The 20,974-nt window shown below is 43.1% G+C and overlaps 1 protein-coding gene across 3 annotated transcripts; it reads left to right on the top strand.

The window, feature by feature from the left end:
- Window positions 1–3,067: 3,067 nt before the first annotated feature.
- Window positions 3,068–20,694, top strand: LOC106565119 (uncharacterized). 3 transcript variants are annotated; one of them, XM_082959122.1, is made up of 11 exons: window positions 3,068–5,840; window positions 6,437–6,506; window positions 6,635–6,707; window positions 8,783–9,024; window positions 13,544–13,675; window positions 13,877–14,329; window positions 14,470–14,520; window positions 14,667–14,764; window positions 15,180–15,302; window positions 15,421–15,591; window positions 15,876–20,694. In XM_082959122.1, exons 6-11 carry the CDS (start codon window positions 14,240–14,242, stop codon window positions 16,030–16,032), a joined length of 690 nt encoding a protein of 229 aa, XP_082815248.1. In that variant the 5' UTR covers window positions 3,068–5,840; window positions 6,437–6,506; window positions 6,635–6,707; window positions 8,783–9,024; window positions 13,544–13,675; window positions 13,877–14,239; the 3' UTR covers window positions 16,033–20,694. The 3 variants fall into 3 exon arrangements, with proteins under 3 accessions (XP_082815248.1, XP_082815249.1, XP_082815250.1); XM_082959123.1 differs by lacking the exons at window positions 3,068–5,840; window positions 6,437–6,506; window positions 6,635–6,707 and having other exon boundaries at window positions 7,752–9,024; XM_082959124.1 differs by lacking the exons at window positions 3,068–5,840; window positions 6,437–6,506; window positions 6,635–6,707; window positions 8,783–9,024 and adding an exon at window positions 12,388–13,073.
- The last annotated feature ends 280 nt before the right edge of the window (window positions 20,695–20,974 follow it).

Below are 20,974 nucleotides of genomic sequence, written 5' to 3'. Positions count from 1 at the left end.
GCGAAGCTGAAGGGGGTTTGTGGTCATGTCTAGGTGGGATGCAGCTAATGTCAAAAGTTACATTTTTGGGTCTAGTCAACATTTTACCTAATGCTCATAACCTGTTTCTAATCTAAATTCTAACCACAATTTAAATGTTTGACATTTGCTGTGTCCATTTATCAACTGGGATTACTTGCATGGTGCTAGTGGTGTACACCACTTGGCTGGTATTTGTTATCCCTTAAAAGTGATATTTCATTTGAGTTTGAAGTGAGCATGGCTGACCGTTTTAATTAGTCTGTTAGGAGCATCATTGTTTTGGTGTGGTTTAGTGGGATCTTAAAATGTTAATCGAGGGTCAGATAAATGACCCCTAGTACAGTAGTCAGAGCAAAACAAATGTCTTAGTATGTGTACAACTATATATAGCTATATAGAAGCGGTCTCCTGTTGACCACCCTGATCCTGCCTGTCACCTCTCCACCGTAGGGCACAGAAAGCCGCCATGACACTTAATCAGATTACATTTTCCTCTGCTCGGAGTAATACTGCAGGTCCGGAAAGCAGAGTTGGGGTAAGAACTATGAAGGCTTTTGTCATCCTTTCTACCTCTGGCATTCCATGGAGCTCTCAAATGTTTGGTTATAGCCCCACCATTGCCGCTCAACGTCTTGGTGAAATTAGCTGTAGTTTATACCTATTCAATCCTTTCAGCTCTATACAAGTGGCTAAAGGCATTCAAATTGATTCGGATTTGGCGTGTGAAGGCTAGAAAAAATACATACGAGCCACCCTGACTGCAGCTTCAATGGAGTTCTGACCTCACAACCGGGGTGAGCAGAGGGGGGTTGTTAGTCTAGCTTTAGATTCATAGTATCTCACTGTCCTTTTGAAAGTAACCCGCAAAAAATAATTCCTATACCTTTTACAGTTCCATATGTGGTAGAAGGCAATTGGTGAAGTTTACTCTGGCGTTCAAAAAGCGCATATCACGCCAAGACCCTACTGTTTTCTGGTGTAGTTTTAGTTTAGAAAACGATCTCCGCAGAAGCAACAGTTAAAGGGATGGTAAAAACAGCTTGATTGTCGTAACATCAGGCAAACTAGGAAGGGAGCTGTGCTTCATATACAGCCGTTGTGTAACATTTCATTGAGCCTCTCCTTAATTGTCGGCTTCAACACATTACGGAAAGCTATAGGAAACTCTGGGACAGGTTGTCTGGATACCGGACATCCTATAAATTCTCAGACGCAAACAGATTATCTTGAGCAGACAACAGTTCGTGAGGGCTTGCCTTGAACAAAACAAACTGTTTGCGATTTCGTTAATACTGGTGAACTGGCGTTTGAATTGTGTGGTTGCAATATAAACAGTCCCTCGTCTCTGGTATAGCCTACATACATACACAGGCTACATTTTTTACATACTTTATAGCGCTTTTCAAAGAATCTCAAAGCGCATAAAAAGTAAAACAACCCAATGTAAATGATAGAGACTGAAAGTTTCAGTCGGTTCGGGATGAAGTTGGGGCAGTTTGGGCTGGAAAGGCAGTGTAGTTATAGTAGTGGGGGCATCGATGGGAAACAAGCAGAAACAACGACAGTCTGATAAAGCCGTCCCGGAGCTCTTCAACAGCCCACCACACACGTTTCTCTGAATCGTCAGTCACTCCATTGGAGCCGCTTGTCTGGTACTGGTCCTCCGTTGCCAGGAATGTATACTGAACAAAAATATAAACGCAACAATTTCTAAGATTTTATTGAGTTACACATAACTCATGCCTCTTCAGACAACCCTGCAGGTGAAGAAGCCGGATGTGGAGGTCCTGGGCTGCGGTTGTGAGGCAGGCTGGATGTACAGCCAAGTTCTCTAAAACGGCTTAGGGTAGAGAAATTAACATTCGGTTCTCTGGCAACAGCTCTGTTGGACATTTCTGCAGTCAGCATGCAAATTGCACACTCCCTCAACTTGAGACAAGGTGCACCTGTGTAATGGTCATGCTGTTTAATCAGCTTCTTGATATGCTACACCTGTCCAGGTGGATGGATTATCTTGGCAAAGGATAAATGCTCCCTAACACGGATGTAAGCAAATTTGTGCACAACATTTGAGAGAAATAAGCTTTTTGTGCATATGGACATTTTCTGGGATCTTTTATTTCAGCTCATGAAAAATGGACCAACACTTTACATGTTGTGTTTATATTTTTGTTCAGTATAGCACCCAGCACCCACCGTGATGCCACAGCTTTTCGTGCGCTTTTCAGCAGCCATCACATTTTGGCAGTGGATCACATAGTATAGTGATCAAACCCTAGAGCAGAGGTGGGCAATTCCAGTCCTCAAGGGCCTGATCAGCCCCAGCTAACACACCTGACTCCAATAGTCACCGAATCATGATCTTCAGTTTAGAATGCAATTTGATTAATCAGCTGTGTTTGCTAGGGATGGAGAAAAAGTGTGACACCAATCTGTCCCTCGAGGACTGGAGTTGCCCACCCCTGCCCTAGAGCAACAAAAAACACTTAAAACATCTACAATAGCCTATTTACAGAGCTCGCTGGCTAGGTAACCACGGAACTGCTTATATTTTGGCATGCATCATTCAAGACTAAGTTCAAATTTTGTGCAGCGCAATGGACATTTAATGCACAATGTCTCAGGAAAGACTGTCTGGGTTGGACCGAGGTAAAGACAGTTTAAAGTTGGATATTCGACAGATATTCGCGCTTTCAAACCTCAATAGCTTTCAAACCACTTGAGCCACAGACTCCAAATAAGTGTCATTATGTTGGAAAAATTGCGCACAACATTGCACAGGTCTTATTTTCATGATTTGGAATTAACTCGCTTTCCAAAGCTAATAAACATGTGGAAATGTGAGCAGCATTTTGTATTCCTAGTTGAATTAGTTAGGGAGCGTAAACAAAGTACAAACTTTTTTTACATTTGAATTTCAATAGCTCATTGGTCATGTGGCCTACTTGACTCAAACAAGATCCAGAATGTCCATTGACTACCCTTCTATATTGCACACCCTTTAGTTTGTCCATTTTCATCTCACATGATTTTACATGAATTTTTCAAAATGTAGAATTTCAATAGCTCCTTGGTCATGTGACCTAGGGACTTCAAACAAGGTTCAGAATGTCCACTCAGTGGGCCTACACATTGCACACCCTTTAGAACCTTGTTTGAAGTCATTAGGTCACATGACCAAGGAGCTATTGAAATTTAACATTTTGAAAAATTAATGTATAATCTTGTGAGATGAAAATGGACAAACTAAAGGGTGTGAAATATAGAAGGGTAGTCAGTGGACATACTGAACCTTGTTTGAAGTCATTAGGTCACATGACCAAGGAGCTATTAAAACTTTACATTTGGAAAAATTCATGTAAAAACGTGTGAGATGAAAATGGACTAACTAAAGGGTGTGTTGTAAATTACTATTGTAGTTGGACAAGGCAGGTTTTTTTTATGGAATATCTACGTAGGGGTACATAGGCCCATTATCAGCAGCCATCACTCCTGTGTTCCAATGGCACGTTGTGTTAGCTAATCCAAGTTTATAATTTTAAAAGGCTAATTGATCATTTTGAAAACCCTTTTGCAACTATGTTAGCACAGCTGAAAACTGTTGTCCTTATTAAAGAAGCAATAAAACTGGCCTTCTTTAGACTAGTTGAGTATCTGGAGCATCAGCATTTGTGGGTTTGATTTCAGGCTCAAAATGGCTAGAAAAAAATTACTTTCTTCTCAAACTCGTCAATCTATTCTTGTTCTGAGAAATGAAGGCTATTCCGTGCGAGAAATTGCCAAGAAACTGAAGATCTCGTACAACGCTGTGTTCCACTCCCTTCACAGAACAGTGCAAACTGGCTCTAACCAGAATAGAAAGGGGAGTGGGAGGCCCCGGTGCACAACTGAGCAAGAGGACAAATACATTAGTGTCTAGTTTGAGAAACAGACGCCTCACAAGTCCTCAACTGGCAGCTTCATTAAATAGTACCCGCAAAACACCAGTCACCAAACACCAGGGGGGGCGCTGAAGGGGGGGTTCGCCCAAGGAGCAATACAAGCTAGAACCGCCACTGCACACGAGCATGCTTTTGTGGCACAGTGAGCTTCGGGACAGATTGTTGAGTGTTTGAGCCGCACTCCCTGCCCGTTTCATTATATTGGTCAGAAGTGGGACAGGAACTCGCACCCACGACAGTAGGTGTTCTTAGCCGGTGAGCGCGTGCCTGTAATAAAACGATGAAGCATGCGCTAGCGCGAGGACTTGCTCTTTGAAAGGAGGAAATTGGAATGTAATGAAACAGGCAGCGAGTGCGGCTCAAACCCTGAACCTTCTGGCCAGAAGCCCAGCACGCCATCAACTGTGCCACAAAAGCATGCTCATGTGGTAGAGTCGACATCCGCGATTATAAACCAGGGTCGCTACATTATTATTTAAAATGGCTGTGCAACTGTTTTGGCAGTTTAGTAGATTGCATTGAGACATCTAACACTGTTTCAAAATAAAAAGTATTTATTCAAGTTTTTAAGTCTTTTGAATTATTTTTGACCACTTGGATCTGTGTCTAAATTACAGAATGTCTGCAGGCCCATTGGCTGAATTTCGTCACTACCGCAGCGCTTGATAACAAAATATGGATGTTTCCCTTCTTTTGTTATAGGCTGCTTTAAAATAAAAAACGTTTGAGTGTAACGGCTGTCGGGAGAAAGAGTAGACCAAGGCGCAGTGGAGTTAGTGTTCATCATTGAATTTAATAACAGAAAGACCACTATACAAAACCCGACAGCCAAACAGTCCTGTCAGGTACTAAACAGAAACAATTACCCACAAAACCCCAACGGAAAAACAGGCACTTATGTGTGACTCCCAATCAGCAACAACACTCTACAGCTGTGCCTGATTGGAAGCCACACGGCCAAAATCAATGAAACAAACCAACATAGAAATATGCACATAGAACGCCCACCCAATGTAACACCCTGGCCTAACCAAAATAAAGAACAAAAACCCCTCTCTATGGCCAGGGCGTTACATTGAGAGAGCTGAGAACAGTTAGGGGAGAGCATCAGCTTCATAGTGAAACAGTGACTGGTCTATAGAATGAGTGGTTTCAAATGATAAACAACTCTACGCAGGAAGATAGTAAATATGTCAGAGACATCTAAAGACAGCGTGATAACCTCAGGTTTTACAGTATGTAACTGCTGTACCTTCATGTTACTGTCCAGTCCTCTGTTAAACATCTGGAATACTAGCACTCATTTAATTGAGAATCATAGAAGTGTTGATAGTAACACTTGTACATGTTTTCTTTCTGGAGTTTGTTGGTGTAATTGTTAGTATCAGATGTGTGGGTGTTTCCTAAAGCAAGCCAGTTGTTGTTAATCATTGTCCGTTTCCGCTCCTCCTCTGTGTTCAGACACTCCCTAACCCCAGCATATATTTGTTTATAGCTACTGTATATCTCTTTCTCTCTCTGTCCTCCTCCATTATGCTCCTCTGTGTCCCTGTTTCATCCCCTGGTACTGTGCTTTTTCACAGCTTCCAGGGAGACTAGTGAGGCCTCTCATTTAGAATTCAATGTTAAACTGTTTCCTGGTTCAGGGTCAGTGATAGTATCCCTGTGGACATGGTGAGAATAGAATTGCAGGTGATCCTTTCCTTGAAAAGGGGATGTGTGCCATCTTAATATACTTGATTCTCTTTCTCACTCACTCACTCACTCACTCACTCACTCTCAGCAGTGAGGGAGGTGGGAAGTCGTCTTTTCCGTAGGGTTGGGACTGTACTCACCCTCCATACCGCTCTGCCCAACACTGGGACCATGAGTGCACAGGTAACATCTCTCTTTATTTAATCATTCTTTCAAGGGGGATTGCAGTTAGAAACTTGATTATCTGTTTTGTTTAATGATATTTCCACGCTATGACATCGAAATAACAGTCTGAAATTGTGGAAATGATGATAATTTTGAGTAAGAGCTATTTGAAGAAAATGCCTGGAATTTCAGCCTGTTTATGTGAGATGGAACTTTTGGCCCACATCATGAAGTTACAATGTGATCTGATTATAATAGACCAATAACTGTTCATGTGGGTAATGGGGTGGGCTCTTGAACATCCTATCAGCCAATCAGGGCTGTGTATGTAAATATATTCAAATGTGTTTCCTAACTCCCACAAGATCAGACTGAGCATTTCAAGGGCAAAAGGAGGCTCAGGGAAATAAATGATTAAACATATATTTTGGAGTTATGTTTATTAAATAAACACACACAGTGATCTATTAGACATTCAGGGATGATTTAAAAATAACACTATAAAGACTGCATTGGGGCTTTAACCAGGCAAGTCTATTGAGAACTTGTTCTCATCAATAATAACAGCCTGGCCAAGCGCTTGTTGACTGATTTGTGTGTTGTCCCTCTCCCAGCCTCCTGCTAAGGAGGCCACTCCCTGTGAGTATGCTGGCATACTAGGGGACAGCTCGGAGTCTGACCAAGGTAAGGAATCTGATTGGCTGCCTGAGCTGCATTGTTACCAGCAACAGGACGTGGCTGCTCTTCCATTTTCTCTCTCTGTTGTTCTATGCTAGCAAAGCTGTGAACACCCTGTCCTCTCTTCTCCTCAGAGCCCAGTCCAGAGGACCAGCTGGCTGCCTCCTGGGAGAACCTTCCTATACTGGAAAGACTGGGCCTCGGCATGTCAGTTTATAGTCAGACACACTTTTAACACTTTTTCGATATTCACAACCTCACCATTATCAAATCAAATCAAATCAAATTTATTTTTATATAGCCCTTCGTACATCAGCTGATATTCTCAAAGTGCTGTACAGAAACCCAGCCTAAAACCCCAAACAGCAAGCAAAGCATGTGAAAGAAGCACGGTGGCTAGGAAAAACTCCCTAGGAAAAACTCCCTAGAAAGGCCAAAAACCTAGGAAGAAACCTAGAGAGGAACCAGGCTATGAGGGGTGGCCAGTCCTCTTCTGGCTGTGCAGGGTGGATATTATAACAGAACATGGTCAAAATGTTAAAATGTTAAAATGTTCATAAATGACCAGCATGGTCAAATAATAATAATCATAGTAGTTGTCGAGGGTGCAACAAGCACGTCCGGTGAACAGGTCAGGGTTCCATAGCCGCAGGCAGAACAGTTGAAACTGGAGCAGCAGCACGGCCAGGTGGACTGGGGACAGCAAGGAGTCATCATACCAGGTAGTCCTGAGGCATGGTCCTAGGGCTCAGGTCCTCCGAGAGAAAGACAGAAAGAGAGAAAGAGAGAATTAGAGAGAGCATATTTAAATACACACAGGACACCGGATAAGACAAGAGAAATACTCCAGATGTAACAGACTGACCCTAGCCCCCCGACACATAAACTACTGCAGCATAAATACTGGAGGCTGAGACAGGAGGGATCAGAAGACACTGTGGCCCCATCCGATGATACCCCCGGACAGGGCCAAACAGGCAGGATATAACCCCACCCACTTTGCCAAAGCACAGCCCCCACACCACTAGAGGGATGTCTCCAACCAACAACTCACCGTCCTAAGACAAGGCCGAGTATAGCCCACAACGATCTCCGCCATGGCACAACCCAAGGGGGGGGGGGGGGGGGGGGCGCCAACCCAGACAGGAAGACCACGTCAGTGACTCAACCCACTCAAGTGACGCACCCCTCCCATGGACGGCATGGAAGAACACCAGTAGGCCAGTGACTCAGCCTCTGTAAAAGGGTTAGAGGCAGAGAATCCCAGTGGAAAGAGGGGAACCGGCAAGGCAGAGACAGCAAGGGCGGTTCGTTGCTCCAGCCTTTCCGTTCACCTTCACACTCCTGGGCCAGACTATACTTAATCATAGGACCTACTGAAGAGATAAGTCTTCAGTAAAGACTTAAAGGTTGAGACTGAGTCTGCGTCTCTCACATTGGTAGGCAGACCATTCCATAAAAATGGAGCTCTATAGGAGAAAGCCCTACCTCCAGCCGTTTGCTTAGAAATTCTAGGGACAATTAGGAGGCCTGCGTCTTGTGACCGTAGCGTACGTGTAGGTATGTACGGCAGGACCAAATCGGAAAGATAGGTAGGAGCAAGCCCATGTAATGCTTTGTAGGTTAGCAGTAAAACCTTGAAATCAGCCCTTGCCTTAACAGGAAGCCAGTGTAGGGAGGCTAACACTGGAGTAATATGATCAAATTTTTTGGTTCTAGTCAGGATTCTAGCAGCCTTATTTAGCACTAACTGAAGTTTATTTAGTGCTTTATCCGGGTAGCCGGAAAGTAGAGCATTGCAGTAGTCCAGCCTAGAAGTAACAAAAGCATGGATTAATTTTTCTGCGTCATTTTTGGACAGAAAATTTCTGATTTTTGCAATGTTACGTAGATGGAAAAAAGCTGTCCTTGAAACAGTCTTGATATGTTCTTCAAAAGAGAGATCAGGGTCCAGAGTAACGCCGAGGTCCTTCACAGTTTTATTTGAGACGACTGTACAACCATCCAGATTAATTGTCAGATTCAACAGAAGATCTCTTTGTTTCTTGGGACCTAGAACAAGCATCTCTGTTTTGTCCGAGTTTAAAAGTAGAAAGTTTGCAGCCATCCACTTCTTTATGTCTGAAACACAGGCTTCTAGCGAGGGCAATTTTGGGGCTTCACCATGTTTCATTGAAATGTACAGCTGTGTGTCGTCTGCATAGCAGTGAAATTTAAATTATCTTCCCCCTTTCTTTCCATTTCCTCAATCCCATCTCTCTCCATTGCTTTCCTGCCCTTAGTGGTACAGAGATGACTGAAGAGGAGGTAGAGGTGAGAATTATTTGTGATTAGTGCACTATTTGTGACATACACACCACACACACTGTTCTGTCCCCTATAGAGTGCATTTACCCAGCTGGCTCTGGCGTTCCGTTGTGACCGGTACACCCTGGCCCAGAGACTGCAGGCTGAGGAACACGACAGAACCGTGGCCCAGGAGAACCTCAACCTGGAACTGGAGAGTGCCAGAGACACTCTGCAGGTAGGTATGTGCGCATAGCCACGGAAAGTAGTTTGGGGTTGGGGGGTGTTGCACCAACTCACAACTTACAGTAGTGAGTGCATACATTTTCAGACTTCTTCGTATTGGTCCCCCATGGGATCAAACCCACAACCCTAGCTTTGCAAGCGCCACGCTTTACCAACTCAGCCACATCATCACAAACCACTTGATGTCTCCATTTACCCAATTACTGTATTGTCCATTGTTCTCCTTCAAGGTGATGGAAAGTCTACAGGTATAAACAAGATGACCAGCCTATGTACAATATAGTAATGTAAATTTACATGAAGTGGTTTGTAAAGATGGTACATTAATACTGTATAAAAAGTGGTTGTATTCCATGTTATTTGATCAAGAAAAATATTTTCCCATAACTTTGCACCTTTTAATGTAAATGTTTGAGTACAAAGTATTGTTCTTTCTGGATTCCATTAGAATGAGGATTGCAGAGAAAGGGACAGGGCAACAACTCTTACTTTTTCTTGCCACTGTAGTTTGAATTGTATGTGAACCCTTTGGAATTACCTGAATAAAATGTAATCTGACCTTCATCTAGGTCACAACAATAGACAAACATAGTGAGCTTAAACAAATAACACACACATTATTGTATTTTTTAAAATATTGAATACATAATTTAAACATTCATAGTGTAGGGTGGGAAAAGTATATGAACCCCTAGGCTAATGACTTCTCCAAAAGCTAATTGGAGTCAGGAGTCCGGTACCCTGGAGTCCAATCAATGAGATGAGATTGGAGATGTTGGTTAGAGCTGTCTTATAAAAAACTCACAAAATGTAAGTTTGCTATTCACAAGAAGCATTGCCTGATGTGAACCATGCCTCGAACAAAAGAGATCTCAGATGACCTAAGATTAAGAATTGTTGACTTGCATAAAGCTGGAAAGGGTTACAAAAGTATCTCTAAAAGCCTTGATGCTCATCAACACGGTAAGTCAAATTGTCTATAAATAGAGATAGTTCCGCACTGTTGCTACTCTAGGAGTGGCCGTCCTGCAAAGATGACTGCAAGAGCACAGCGCAGAATCCTCAATGAGGTTAAGATATGTCAGCTAAAGACTTACAGAAATCTCTGGAACACGCTAACATCTCTGTGGACGAGTCTACGATACGTAAAACACTAAACAAGAATGGTGTTCATGGGAGGACACCACGGAAGAAAACACTGCTGTCCAAAAAAAACATTGCTGCACGTCTGAAGTTTGCAAAAGTGCACCTGGATGTTCCACAGTGCTACTGGCAAAATATTTTGTGGACAGATGAAACTAAAGTCGAGTTGTTTGGAAGGAACACACAACACTATCGGTGGAGAAAGAAAGGCACAGCACACCAACATCAAAACCTCATCCCAATTGTAAAGTATGATTTGGGGATGCTTTGCTGCCTCGGGGCCTGGACAGCTTGCTATCATCGACGGAAAAATGAATTCCCAGGTATATCAAGACATTTTGCAGGAGAATGTTAGGCTATCTGTCTGCCAATTGAAGCTCAACAGAAGTTGGGTGATGCAACAGGACAACGACCCAAAACACAGAAGTAAATCAACAACAGAAGAAAATACGCCTTCTGGAGTGGCCCAGTCAGAGTCCTGACAACCCAATTGAGACGCTGTGGCATGACCTCAAAAGAACAGTTGACATCCCAAGAATATTGCTGAGCTGAACCAGTTTTGTAAAGAGGAATGGTGCAAAATTCCTCCTGACGTTGTGCAGGTCTGATCCGCAACTACAGAAAACATTTGGTTGAGGTTATTGCTGCCAAAGGAGGGTCAACCAGTTATTAAATCCAAGGGTTCACATACTTCTCCCACCCTGCAGTGTGAATGTTTACACGGTGTTCAATAAAGACATGAAAACGTAGAATTGTTTGTGTGTTATTATTTTAAGCAGACTGTGTTTGTCTGTTCTTATGATGAAGATCAGATCAAATTTTATGACCAATTTATGCAGAAATCCAGGTATTTCCAAAGGGTTCACATACTTTTTCTTGCCAATGTATTGAACGCTGCAAGATACTGTTTTTAATTATACAACTACCTTTTGTGCCAAAGCTGAGATGCTGAAAAAAATGTTGGCCCACGCTACAGACGTCTATATTGGTCCGCTAGTATAGGACTTAAAAATATATACACAACTAGTCAAAAGTTTGGACACACCTACTCATTCAAGGGTTTTCTTTATTTTTACTATTTTCTACATTGTAGAATAATATTGAAGACATCAAAACTATGAAATAACACACATGGAATCATGTAGTAACCAAAAAAGTGTTAAACAAATCAAAATATATTTAATATTTTAGATTCTTCAAAGTAGCCACCCTTTGCCTTGATGACAGCTTTGCACACTCTTGGCATTCTCTCAACTAGCTTCACCTGGAATGCTTTTCCAACAGTCTTGAAGGAGTTCCCACATATGCTGAGGATGATGCATGCTGCTTTTCCTTCACTCTGCGGTCCAACTCATCCCAAACCATCTCAATTGGGTTGAGGTCGGGTGATTGTGGAGGCCAGGTCATCTGATGCAGCACTCCATCCCTCTCCTTCTTTGTCATATAGCCCTTACACAGCCTGGAGGTGTATTGGGTCATTGTCCTGTTGAAAAACAAATGACAGTCCCACTAAGCGCAAACCAGATGGGATGGTGTATCGCTGCAGAATGCTGTGGTAGCCATGCTGGTTAAGTGCGCCTTGAATTCTAAATAAATTACAGACAGTGTCACCAGCAAAGCACTCCCCACACCATCACACCTCCTCCTCCATGCTTCACTGTGGGAACCACACATGCGGAGATCATCCGTTCACCTACTCTGTGTCTCACAAAGACACAGCGGTTGGAATCAAAAATCACAAATTTGGACTCATCAGACCATAGGACAGATTTCCGCCGGTCTAATGTCTATTGCTCGTGTTTCTTGGCCCAAGCAAGTCTCTTCTTGTTATAGGTGTCCTTTAGTAGTGGTTTCTTTGCAGCAATTCAACCATGAAGGCCTGATTCACGCAGTCTCTTCTGAACAATTGATGTTGAGATGTGTCTGAAGCATTTATTTGGGCTGCAATTTCTGAGGCTGGTAACTCTAGTGAACTTATCCTCTGCAGCAGAGGTAACTTTGGGTCTTCCTTTCCTGTGGGGGTCCTCATGAGAGCTAGTTTCATCAAAGTGCTTGATGGTTTTTGCGACTGCACTTGAAGAAACTTTAAAAGTTCTTAAAATTTTCCAGATTGATTGACCTTCATGTCTTAAAGTAATAATGGACTGTCGTTTCTCTTTGCTTATTTGAGCTGTTTTTGCCATAATATGGACTTGGTCTTTTACCAAATAGTGCTATCTTCTGTATACCACCCCTACCTTGTCACAACACAACTGATTGGCTCAAACGTATTAACAAGGAAATAAATTCCACAAATGAACTTTTAACAAGGCGCACCTGTTGATTGAAATGCATTCCAGGTGACTACCTCAAGAAGCTAGTTGTTAGAATGTCAAGCGAGTGCAAAGCTGTCATCAAGGCAAATGATGGCTACTTTGAAGAATCTCAAATATAACACATTTTTGGTTACTACATGATTCCATATGTGTTATTTGATAGTGTGGCAAAGAAGGGGGTCGAGTGATAAATGGCAGATATGTGAGGGCAGAACTAATAAACGGGCTCTGCCCGATCACTAAAATGGCCACCCCGATCAGAACTACAGATCACAAAATGGCCGACTGCCAAAACTACAATTCCCAGAAGCAAGGGGAACCCTCAGAAGGTGGAGCCGACCCACAGATAAAAGGTCAAGAAAAACCAGGAAGAGAGAGAGAGAGGGCGGGAAGGATCTATGAACCATAGAGAAAGAGACAATCTACATTGGCTGGATTTACCGTGAACGAGCTGGACTGTTTTGGACTTACCTGTTGGCTTTTAGACCTGGACCTACCGAGAACCAGATTTGTGTACCGAACCCTGCTATCCTTGACCTTACCTGCGGCCTGGGTGGACCAGGACAGCGAAACAAACACACAGGTACTGTCATGTTCGAAAGAACTTTCATTCTGGGCTGACTTTGGTGACAGTTTCCCACTTAATTTGTGACAAACGCTCCTAACTTTGAAGAGGTTTGCCACAATAGTTTTGATGTCTTCACTATTATTCTACAATGTAGAAAATAGTAAAAATAAAGAACCTTTTGAATGAGTAGGTGTGTCCAAACTTTTGACTGGTACTATATATATATATATTTGTATTAATCTTTTTTTTTCTTCAGATTTTTCAGGGGGTGCTGCAGTACCCTAAGCACCCCTATTTCCCGCGTCTATGTATGTGTGCACACGTGTTTGACCTGGCTGCTTGACTCTTGTACAATAGTTGATGGTCTGATAAACGTCTGCTTAAACCTTACCTCTCTCATTCTCCTCTAATCCTCTCTTCCCCTCCTCCTTTTCTCTCCTCCTTCACTCCTCTCCTTCCTCCCTCTTTCCCTACTTCTCTCCCAGTCTCTGAGAGGTAGGTGTGTAGACACTGAGCGGTCAGAGATGCTGAGTTGTATCGAGGCCAGTCTAGACACAGTGCTGGACGGCGTGAGTGACATCATCGCTGCTGCTGAGATGCTGGGGGTCGTGCACCAGGTGAGGCAGTGATGTCATCACGACAGCAACACTGTCTGGCTCCCTAGGCTTGCTCTTTTGGGGTATAAATCCAGGTTTTGGTTAGTGCTCTGTGAAAAATAACTTTGCATAAGTGTTATACAAATAATTGAATTGATTGATTGGTGAAGTGATTGATTGATTCGTTGCTTGGTTGATTTATCAATGTCTCTGCTGGGTCAGGAAGCGCGTGTTTGTTGTTCTGTGGAAATTATGGAGGTTCATGTGGAACACCTGAAGCGTCGACATGCTGTGGAGAGCGCCGAGCTGCTGGAGACCAGGAAGCGGCTCCACCGCAGCCGGGGCAGGAATCACAGTGACTCAGGCAAGTGCTGCCCCTCTGTGGCACGGAGGAACTATGACACAGGCAACAGATAATTGATTTAGGGGGTTGGGGATTACTTTGTTGTGGACATGTGAAAGTACATTTAAGCACATTGCACTCTTTTCTTAATCAATCTATTATTTGAACGATTGACTCTTATATGATTATCATAAAAGGGAACAGTTTCATCAAACTGTTCAGTGTAACAAGATAGTTCACGCATGGAAAGGCTGTGTTCTGACTGTTGGCTTTCTCTCAGCACAGAGGAAGGAGACGTCAGGAATCGGTTTGTCAGACGAGACTCCCTACAGGTAAGACACTTCACTTCAATGTCCTTTTCTGTCCTGTCTTCTCATTTTTTGCCTTCAAACATCTCCGTTAAATGAATGAAAATATCAGTTTTTGAAACGTTTCTCTTATTTTTCTCTCCTCCTTTCCCCATCTTTCTTAGACCCTCACTCGGCGAAGAGTCAGCGTAACACTGATCCCAACGGGGTCCCAGGTTAGAAACAGTGACACTATAAGACTTACTCCCATTATCGCCCTGTGACCAACTCTTATTCTGTGCTGTCCTCGCTTTTCTCCCTCCTCATCCAACTCCTCCTCTCATCTCCACTCCCCCCCCCCCCCTCGTTTTCCCTTCCTTAGCTCAGTGACCTAGATACCAAGTTCCAGGAGGGTTGCAGGGCCGGTGCTGACACTGACAGCCAGGGGCCAGAAGTAGGCAGTGTGAACCAAGCCAGCAGGTACAGTAAAACCTGCCCTGTCATGACCGTCATCTGCACAGTCGGTCGTCGCTAGATGGCCATGCTAGTCACTAGTCAAAGTGGAGGCGAGCCGTGGCTGTCATAAGCATGTGCACCGCACAGGCTTAGACGCAAGTGCACGGACTGCAGTATAAACCCATGATGACTAACTGCTGATAACTCATAACTGCTGCAGAGAACACATTGCGTGTGCATGGTGTCTGCTGATCTTGTGGATTGTCAATGTTCTGCGCCTTGTTGACCTTGTTGAACTATGTTGACCTCTGCAACGGCAGCATTGTTTCTTGTGTACTACATTCCGTTACCTTGTGAGGATTTTAGTCTTCTAAAACACAAAGTAAATGTGGATCGAAATGATGGAAGTGGAAATGTAACTGTTTCCCTCCATTTAAAGGCCCTCTGAGATGATGTCCCCCCTGGCAATCCCATCCCCCCACTCCACCCTCCTTATTAGACAGAGCTCAACACAGAGCTCCCAGAGCCTGGAGGACGAGAGCGAGAGAGCCCCTCACACCAGGTAGCCCCTACCTCATCAACTGGTTCACCATTGTCTCACTGAGATTGGAGTAAGGACCGGAGCGAGGGTCAGGTGTGGCTGATGCAGGGCTTTGTGGCTGCCTGTGTCTGTGTGTCAGTTCCCTGCAGATGACGCTACGTCACAGGCGGAGGTCTGCCGTCCTGGAGGGTGAGGCCGAAGCCGAGGGGTCAGGGGTGGAGTCAGCAACGGGGTCAAGAGCAGGGTCAATAGCTGGCACAGCCGAGCCCAGTGAGCTCTCTATGGCCGACTCAGTCTTCACCTCAGAGCCGTGAGTATTAAGATGACTTAACGTTACTAAGTTGCTATTAAATCGTACTAAAATGTACTAAGATTACTTACAACTCGAGCAACATATTAGTAATCTGATATAGCAGATGGTTGTCATTATCTAGCCATGCTAGAAAGTGTGTACATTGAAGGCAATAGGGACACAGCCAGCGATGCCCTTTAAACAAACATGTAACTGTGGGATAATGATGAGGTAGACATAAATCTGGCCATAGCATGTACATTTGCTGAGGTCATGATTTGAATCTGCTCCTTCTTCTCCAGGCTAGAGGTTCTGTCAGAGCAGAATCTCCTAGCATCCTGGCTATCTTACTGTCGCTGGGTCCTGGTGGTACTGCTCCTCCTGGCTCTCTCTTTCTTCATCTTGCTGGGGTTCCTACTCTGGGGCCTGAGGGTTCCTCACCACAGCCCTAGCTTCTGACATCTCACTTCTGCAGCACTGTCTCAGCTCTACACCACAGAGGTCTGGGTTCTAAGATATGACTTTTGTACCACTGTTCTGAGCTTCCCACCGCTTCCATGGACTGGGCCCACACTACCTGCGATAACATGTTGAACAAATTGCTTGCACTCTACCTGTAATGTGATAGATGTAATATGTTCTATGATATCTGTGCATATTGTTTGTGTTTTCAGCTGTGCATGACAAATTACATGAAATTAACAAAATTGATTTTTGTACCTGTGTTTAGATCAAAATCAAATTGTATTCGTCACATGCTTTGTAAACAGCAGGTGTGGACTTAGTGAAATGCTAACTTACAGGTCCTTACCCCAACATTGCAGAGAGAAAGGAAATAGAGAAATAATAGAGAAGTCAAACAGGTAATAATAGATACAATAACTTGGCTATATACAAGGGTACCAGTACCGAGTCGATGTGCAGGTGTACAAGGTCATTGATGTAATATGTACAGTTGAAGTCGGAAGTTTACATACACTTAGGTTGGAGTCATTAAAACTCGTTTTTCAACCTCTCCACAAAAGTCTTGTTAACAAACTATAGTTTTGGCAAGTCAGTTAGGACATCTACTTTGTGCATGACACAAGTAATATTTCCAACAATTGTTTACAGGCAGATTATTTCACTTATTCACTGTATCACAATTCCAGTGGGTCAGAAGTTTACATACACTAAGTTGACTGTGCCTTTAAACAGTTTGGAAAATTCCAGAAAATGATTTCATGGCTTTAAAAGCTTCTGATAGGCTAATTGACATCATTCGAGTCAATTGGAGGTGTACCTGTGGATGTATTTCAAGGCCTACCTTCAAACTCAGTGCCTCTTTGCTTGACATCATGGGAAAATCTCAGAAAAAAAATTGTAGACCTCCACAAGTCTGGTTCATCCTCTGGTTCATCCTTGGGAGCAATTTCCAAATGCCTGAAGGTACCATGTTCATCTGTACAAACAATAGTACGCAAGTATAAACACCATGGGACCACGCAGCCGTCATACCGCTCAGGAAGGACACGCGTTCTGTTTCCTAGAGATGAACGTACTTTGGTGTGAAAAGTGCAAATCAATCCCAGAACAACAGCAAAGGATCTTGTGAAGATGCTAGAGAAAACAGGTACAAAAGTATCTATATCCACAGTAAAACGAGTCCTATATCGACATAACCTGAAAGGCCGCTCAACAAGGAAGAAGCCACTGCTCCAAACCCGCCATTAAAAAGCCAGACTACGGTTTGCAACTGCACAAGCGGACAAAGATTATACTTTTTGGAGAAAAAGTCAGATGTCTGATGAAACAAAAATAGAACTGTTTGGCCATAGTGACTATCGTTATGTTTGGAAGGAAAAAGGGGGAGGCTTGCAAGCCGAAGAACACCATCCCAACCGTGAAGCACGGGGGTGGCAGCATCATGTTGTGGAGGTGCGTTGCTGCAGGAGGGACTGGTGCACTTCACATAATAGATGGCATCATGAGGTTGGAAAATTATGTGGATATATTGAAGCAACATCTCAAGCCATCAGTTAGGAAGTTAAAACTTGTTCGCAAATGGGTCTTCCAAATGGACAATGACCCCAAGCATATTTCCAAAGTTGTGGCAAAAGGGCTTAAAGACAACAAAGTCAAGGTATTGGAGTGGCCATCACAAAGCCCTGACCTCAATCCCAAAGACAATTTGTGGGCAGAACTGAATAAGCTTGTGTGAGCAATGAGGCCTACAAACCTGACTCAGTTACACCAGCTCTGTCAGGAGGAATGGGACAAAATTCACCCAACTTATTGTGGGAAGCTTGTGGAAGGCTACCCAAAACATTTGACCCAAGTTAAACAATTTAAAGGCAATGCTACCAAATACTATTTGAGTGTATGTAAACTTCTGACCCACTGGGAATGTGATGAAAGAAATAAAAGCTGAAAAATATAATTCTCTCTACTATTATTCTTACATTTCACATTCTTAAAATAATGTGGTGTTCCTAACTGACCAAAGACAGGGAATCTTTACTAGGATTAAATGTTAGGAGTTGTGAAAGACTGAGTTTAAATGTATTTGGCTAAGGTGTATTTAAACTTCCGACTTCAACTGTACATGTAAGTAGGAATACAGTGAAAGATAGTAAACAGTAGCAGCAACATATGTGATGCGTCAAAAAAGTGAGTGCAAAAAGGGTCAATGCAGATAGTCCGGGTAGCTATTTGGTTAACTATTGAACTATTTAGCAGTCTTATGGCTTGGGGGTAGAAGCTGTTCAGGGTCCAGTTGGATCCAGACTTGGTGCATCGATACTGCTTGCCGTGCGGTAGCAGAGAGAACAATCTATGACTTGACTGTCTTTGACAGTTTTAAGGGCCTTCTTCTGACACCGCATGCTATAGATGTTCCTCTGTAACACCTTGCGGTCGGATGCCAAGCAGTTGCCATACCAAGCGGGGATGCAGCCAGTCAAGATGCTCGCAATGGTGCAACTGTAGAACTTTTTGAGGATCTGAGGGCACATGCCAATTCTTTTCAGCCTCCTGAGGGGGAGAAGGTGTTGTGCCCTCTTCACGACTGTGTTGGTGTCTTAGGACCACGATAGGTCCTTAGTGATGTGGACACTGAGGAACTTGGCACATCCTGTGCTGTCCTGACTCAAACGTTCAAGCTCATATCAAACTCTTTATTTGTCTTTGGGGTGGGCCAAGGCACCATCAGCAGAGCTGGGGCACGTTGGAAAATATGGCCAGACAAAAGTGCAGAGCCTTTGTTTCTGCAATATGCAGCAGCCGGTGCGACAGGGATGAGTGACAGGGATGAGTGTCTTTTGCTTATTATGTTTCCCATGTTCCAAATCAGTGTCTGAATATTAAAGCAATACGCACATTGTTAAGGGTCCTGTTTTCTCTCTCAAATGACACAGGAATACTCAGTGTCTCCCTAAATCCAGATGCTCATGTTATTCAGATGACCGTCAGAGACAAAGCTTCATGCTGAGACCTGGTTGACCCTGGCTATTATCGCCAATTAGTAGGAATGATGACAGCTTTGCAGACGCTAGGTATTCTCTCAACCAGCTTCATGAGGTAATCACCTGGAATGCATTTCAATCAACAGGTGTGCCTTGTTAAAAGTTTAATTTGTGGAATTTCTTTCCTTCTTAATGTGTTTGAGCCAATCAGTTGTGTTGTGACAAGATAGGGTTGGTATACAGAAGATATCCCTGTTTGGTAAAAGACCAAGTCCATATTATGGCAAGAACAGCTCAAATAAGCAAAGAGAAATGACAGTCTATCATTACTTTAAGACATGAAGGTCAATCAATCCGGAAAATTTCAAGAACTTTGAAAGTTTCTTCAAGTGCATACGCAAACACCATCAAGCACTATGATGAAACTGGCTCTCATGAGGACTGCCACAAGAAAGGAAGACCCAGAGTTACCTCTGCTGCAGAGGATAAGGATTATTTGCCAGCCTCAGGAATCTGCAATGAACTTCACCTCAGATTTCAGCCCAAGTAAATACTTCACAGAATTCAAGTAACAAACACATCTCAACATCAACTGTTCAGAGGAGACTGTGTGAATCAGGCCTTAATGGTGAAGTACTGCTAAGAAACCACTACTAAAAGGACACCTATAATAAGAAGAGACTTGCTTGGGCCAAGAATCACGAGCAATAGACATTACATTTACATTTACGTCATTTAGCAGACGCTCTTATCCAGAGCGACTTACAAATTGGTGCATTCACCTTATGATATCCATTAGACCACTGGAAATCTGTCCTATGGTCTGATGAGTCCAAATTTGGGATTTTTGGTTCCAACCGCCGTGTCTTTGTGAGACGCAGAGTAGGTGAACGAATTATCTCTGCATGTGTGGTTCCCACAGTGAAGCATGGAAGAGGGTTGTGATGGTGTGGGGGGTGCTTTGCAGGTGACACTGTCAGTGATTTATTTAGAATTCAAGGCACACTTAACCAGCATGGCTACCATAGCATTCTGCAGTGATACGCCATCCCATCTGGTTTGTGCTTAGTGGTCCTATCATTTGTTTTTCAACAGGACAATAACCCAAAATACACCTCCAGGCTGTGTAAGGGCTATTTGGCCAAGAAGGAGAGTGATGGGGTTCTGCATCAGATGACCTGGCCTCCACAATCACCCGACCTCAACCCAATTGAGATGGTTTGGGATGAGTTGGACCGCAGAGTGAAGGAAAAGAAACCAACAAGTGCTCAGAATATGTGGGAACTCCTTCAAGACTGTTGGAAAAGCATTCCAGGTGACTACCTCATGAAGCTGGTTGAGAGAATGCAAAGAGTGTGCAAAGCTGTCATCAAGGCAAAGGGTGGCCACTATGAAGAATCTCAAATTTTAAATATATTTTGATTTGTGTAACACTTTGTTGATTACTACATGATTCCATGTGTTATTTCATAGAATTGATGTCTTCACTATTATTCTACAATGTAGAAAAAAGTAAAAAAAACTCTGGAATGAGTAGGTGTGTCCAAACTGTCGACGGGTACTGTAATAATACATACCTTGTTTTTGCAGTAATTCTGTGTTATTTCATAGTTTTGATGTCTCAGTATTATTCTACACTGTAGAAAATAGTAAAAATAAAGAAAAACCCTTTAATGAGTAGGTGTGTCCAAACTTTTGACTGGTACTGTATATACATACATAAACGATGTTTCACCCCTATATTAGTATGTACTTGAAAATACAGAGCGTTTCACAACATTAAGACATCTTCATAAAATGTTTTTATTAATACAAATGTCTATCATTTTTCTTTCACTTTGAGAATGTAGGGCAGGTTGTGCAGATAGGTGTGAATACAAATCAAATTTAATCCCATTTTACATTTAATAATAAGGCAGCAAAATGTGAAAACTGCAAGGGGTGTGTAGACTTTCACT

The sequence above is a fragment of the Salmo salar genome, chromosome 12 (genome assembly GCF_965601325.2).
Source record: "Salmo salar chromosome 12, fSalSal1, whole genome shotgun sequence".
Taxonomy (NCBI): Eukaryota; Metazoa; Chordata; class Actinopteri; order Salmoniformes; family Salmonidae; genus Salmo; species Salmo salar.
The sequence above is the reverse complement of the archived record's forward strand: the minus strand, read 5'-3'. Positions and strand labels throughout refer to the sequence as shown.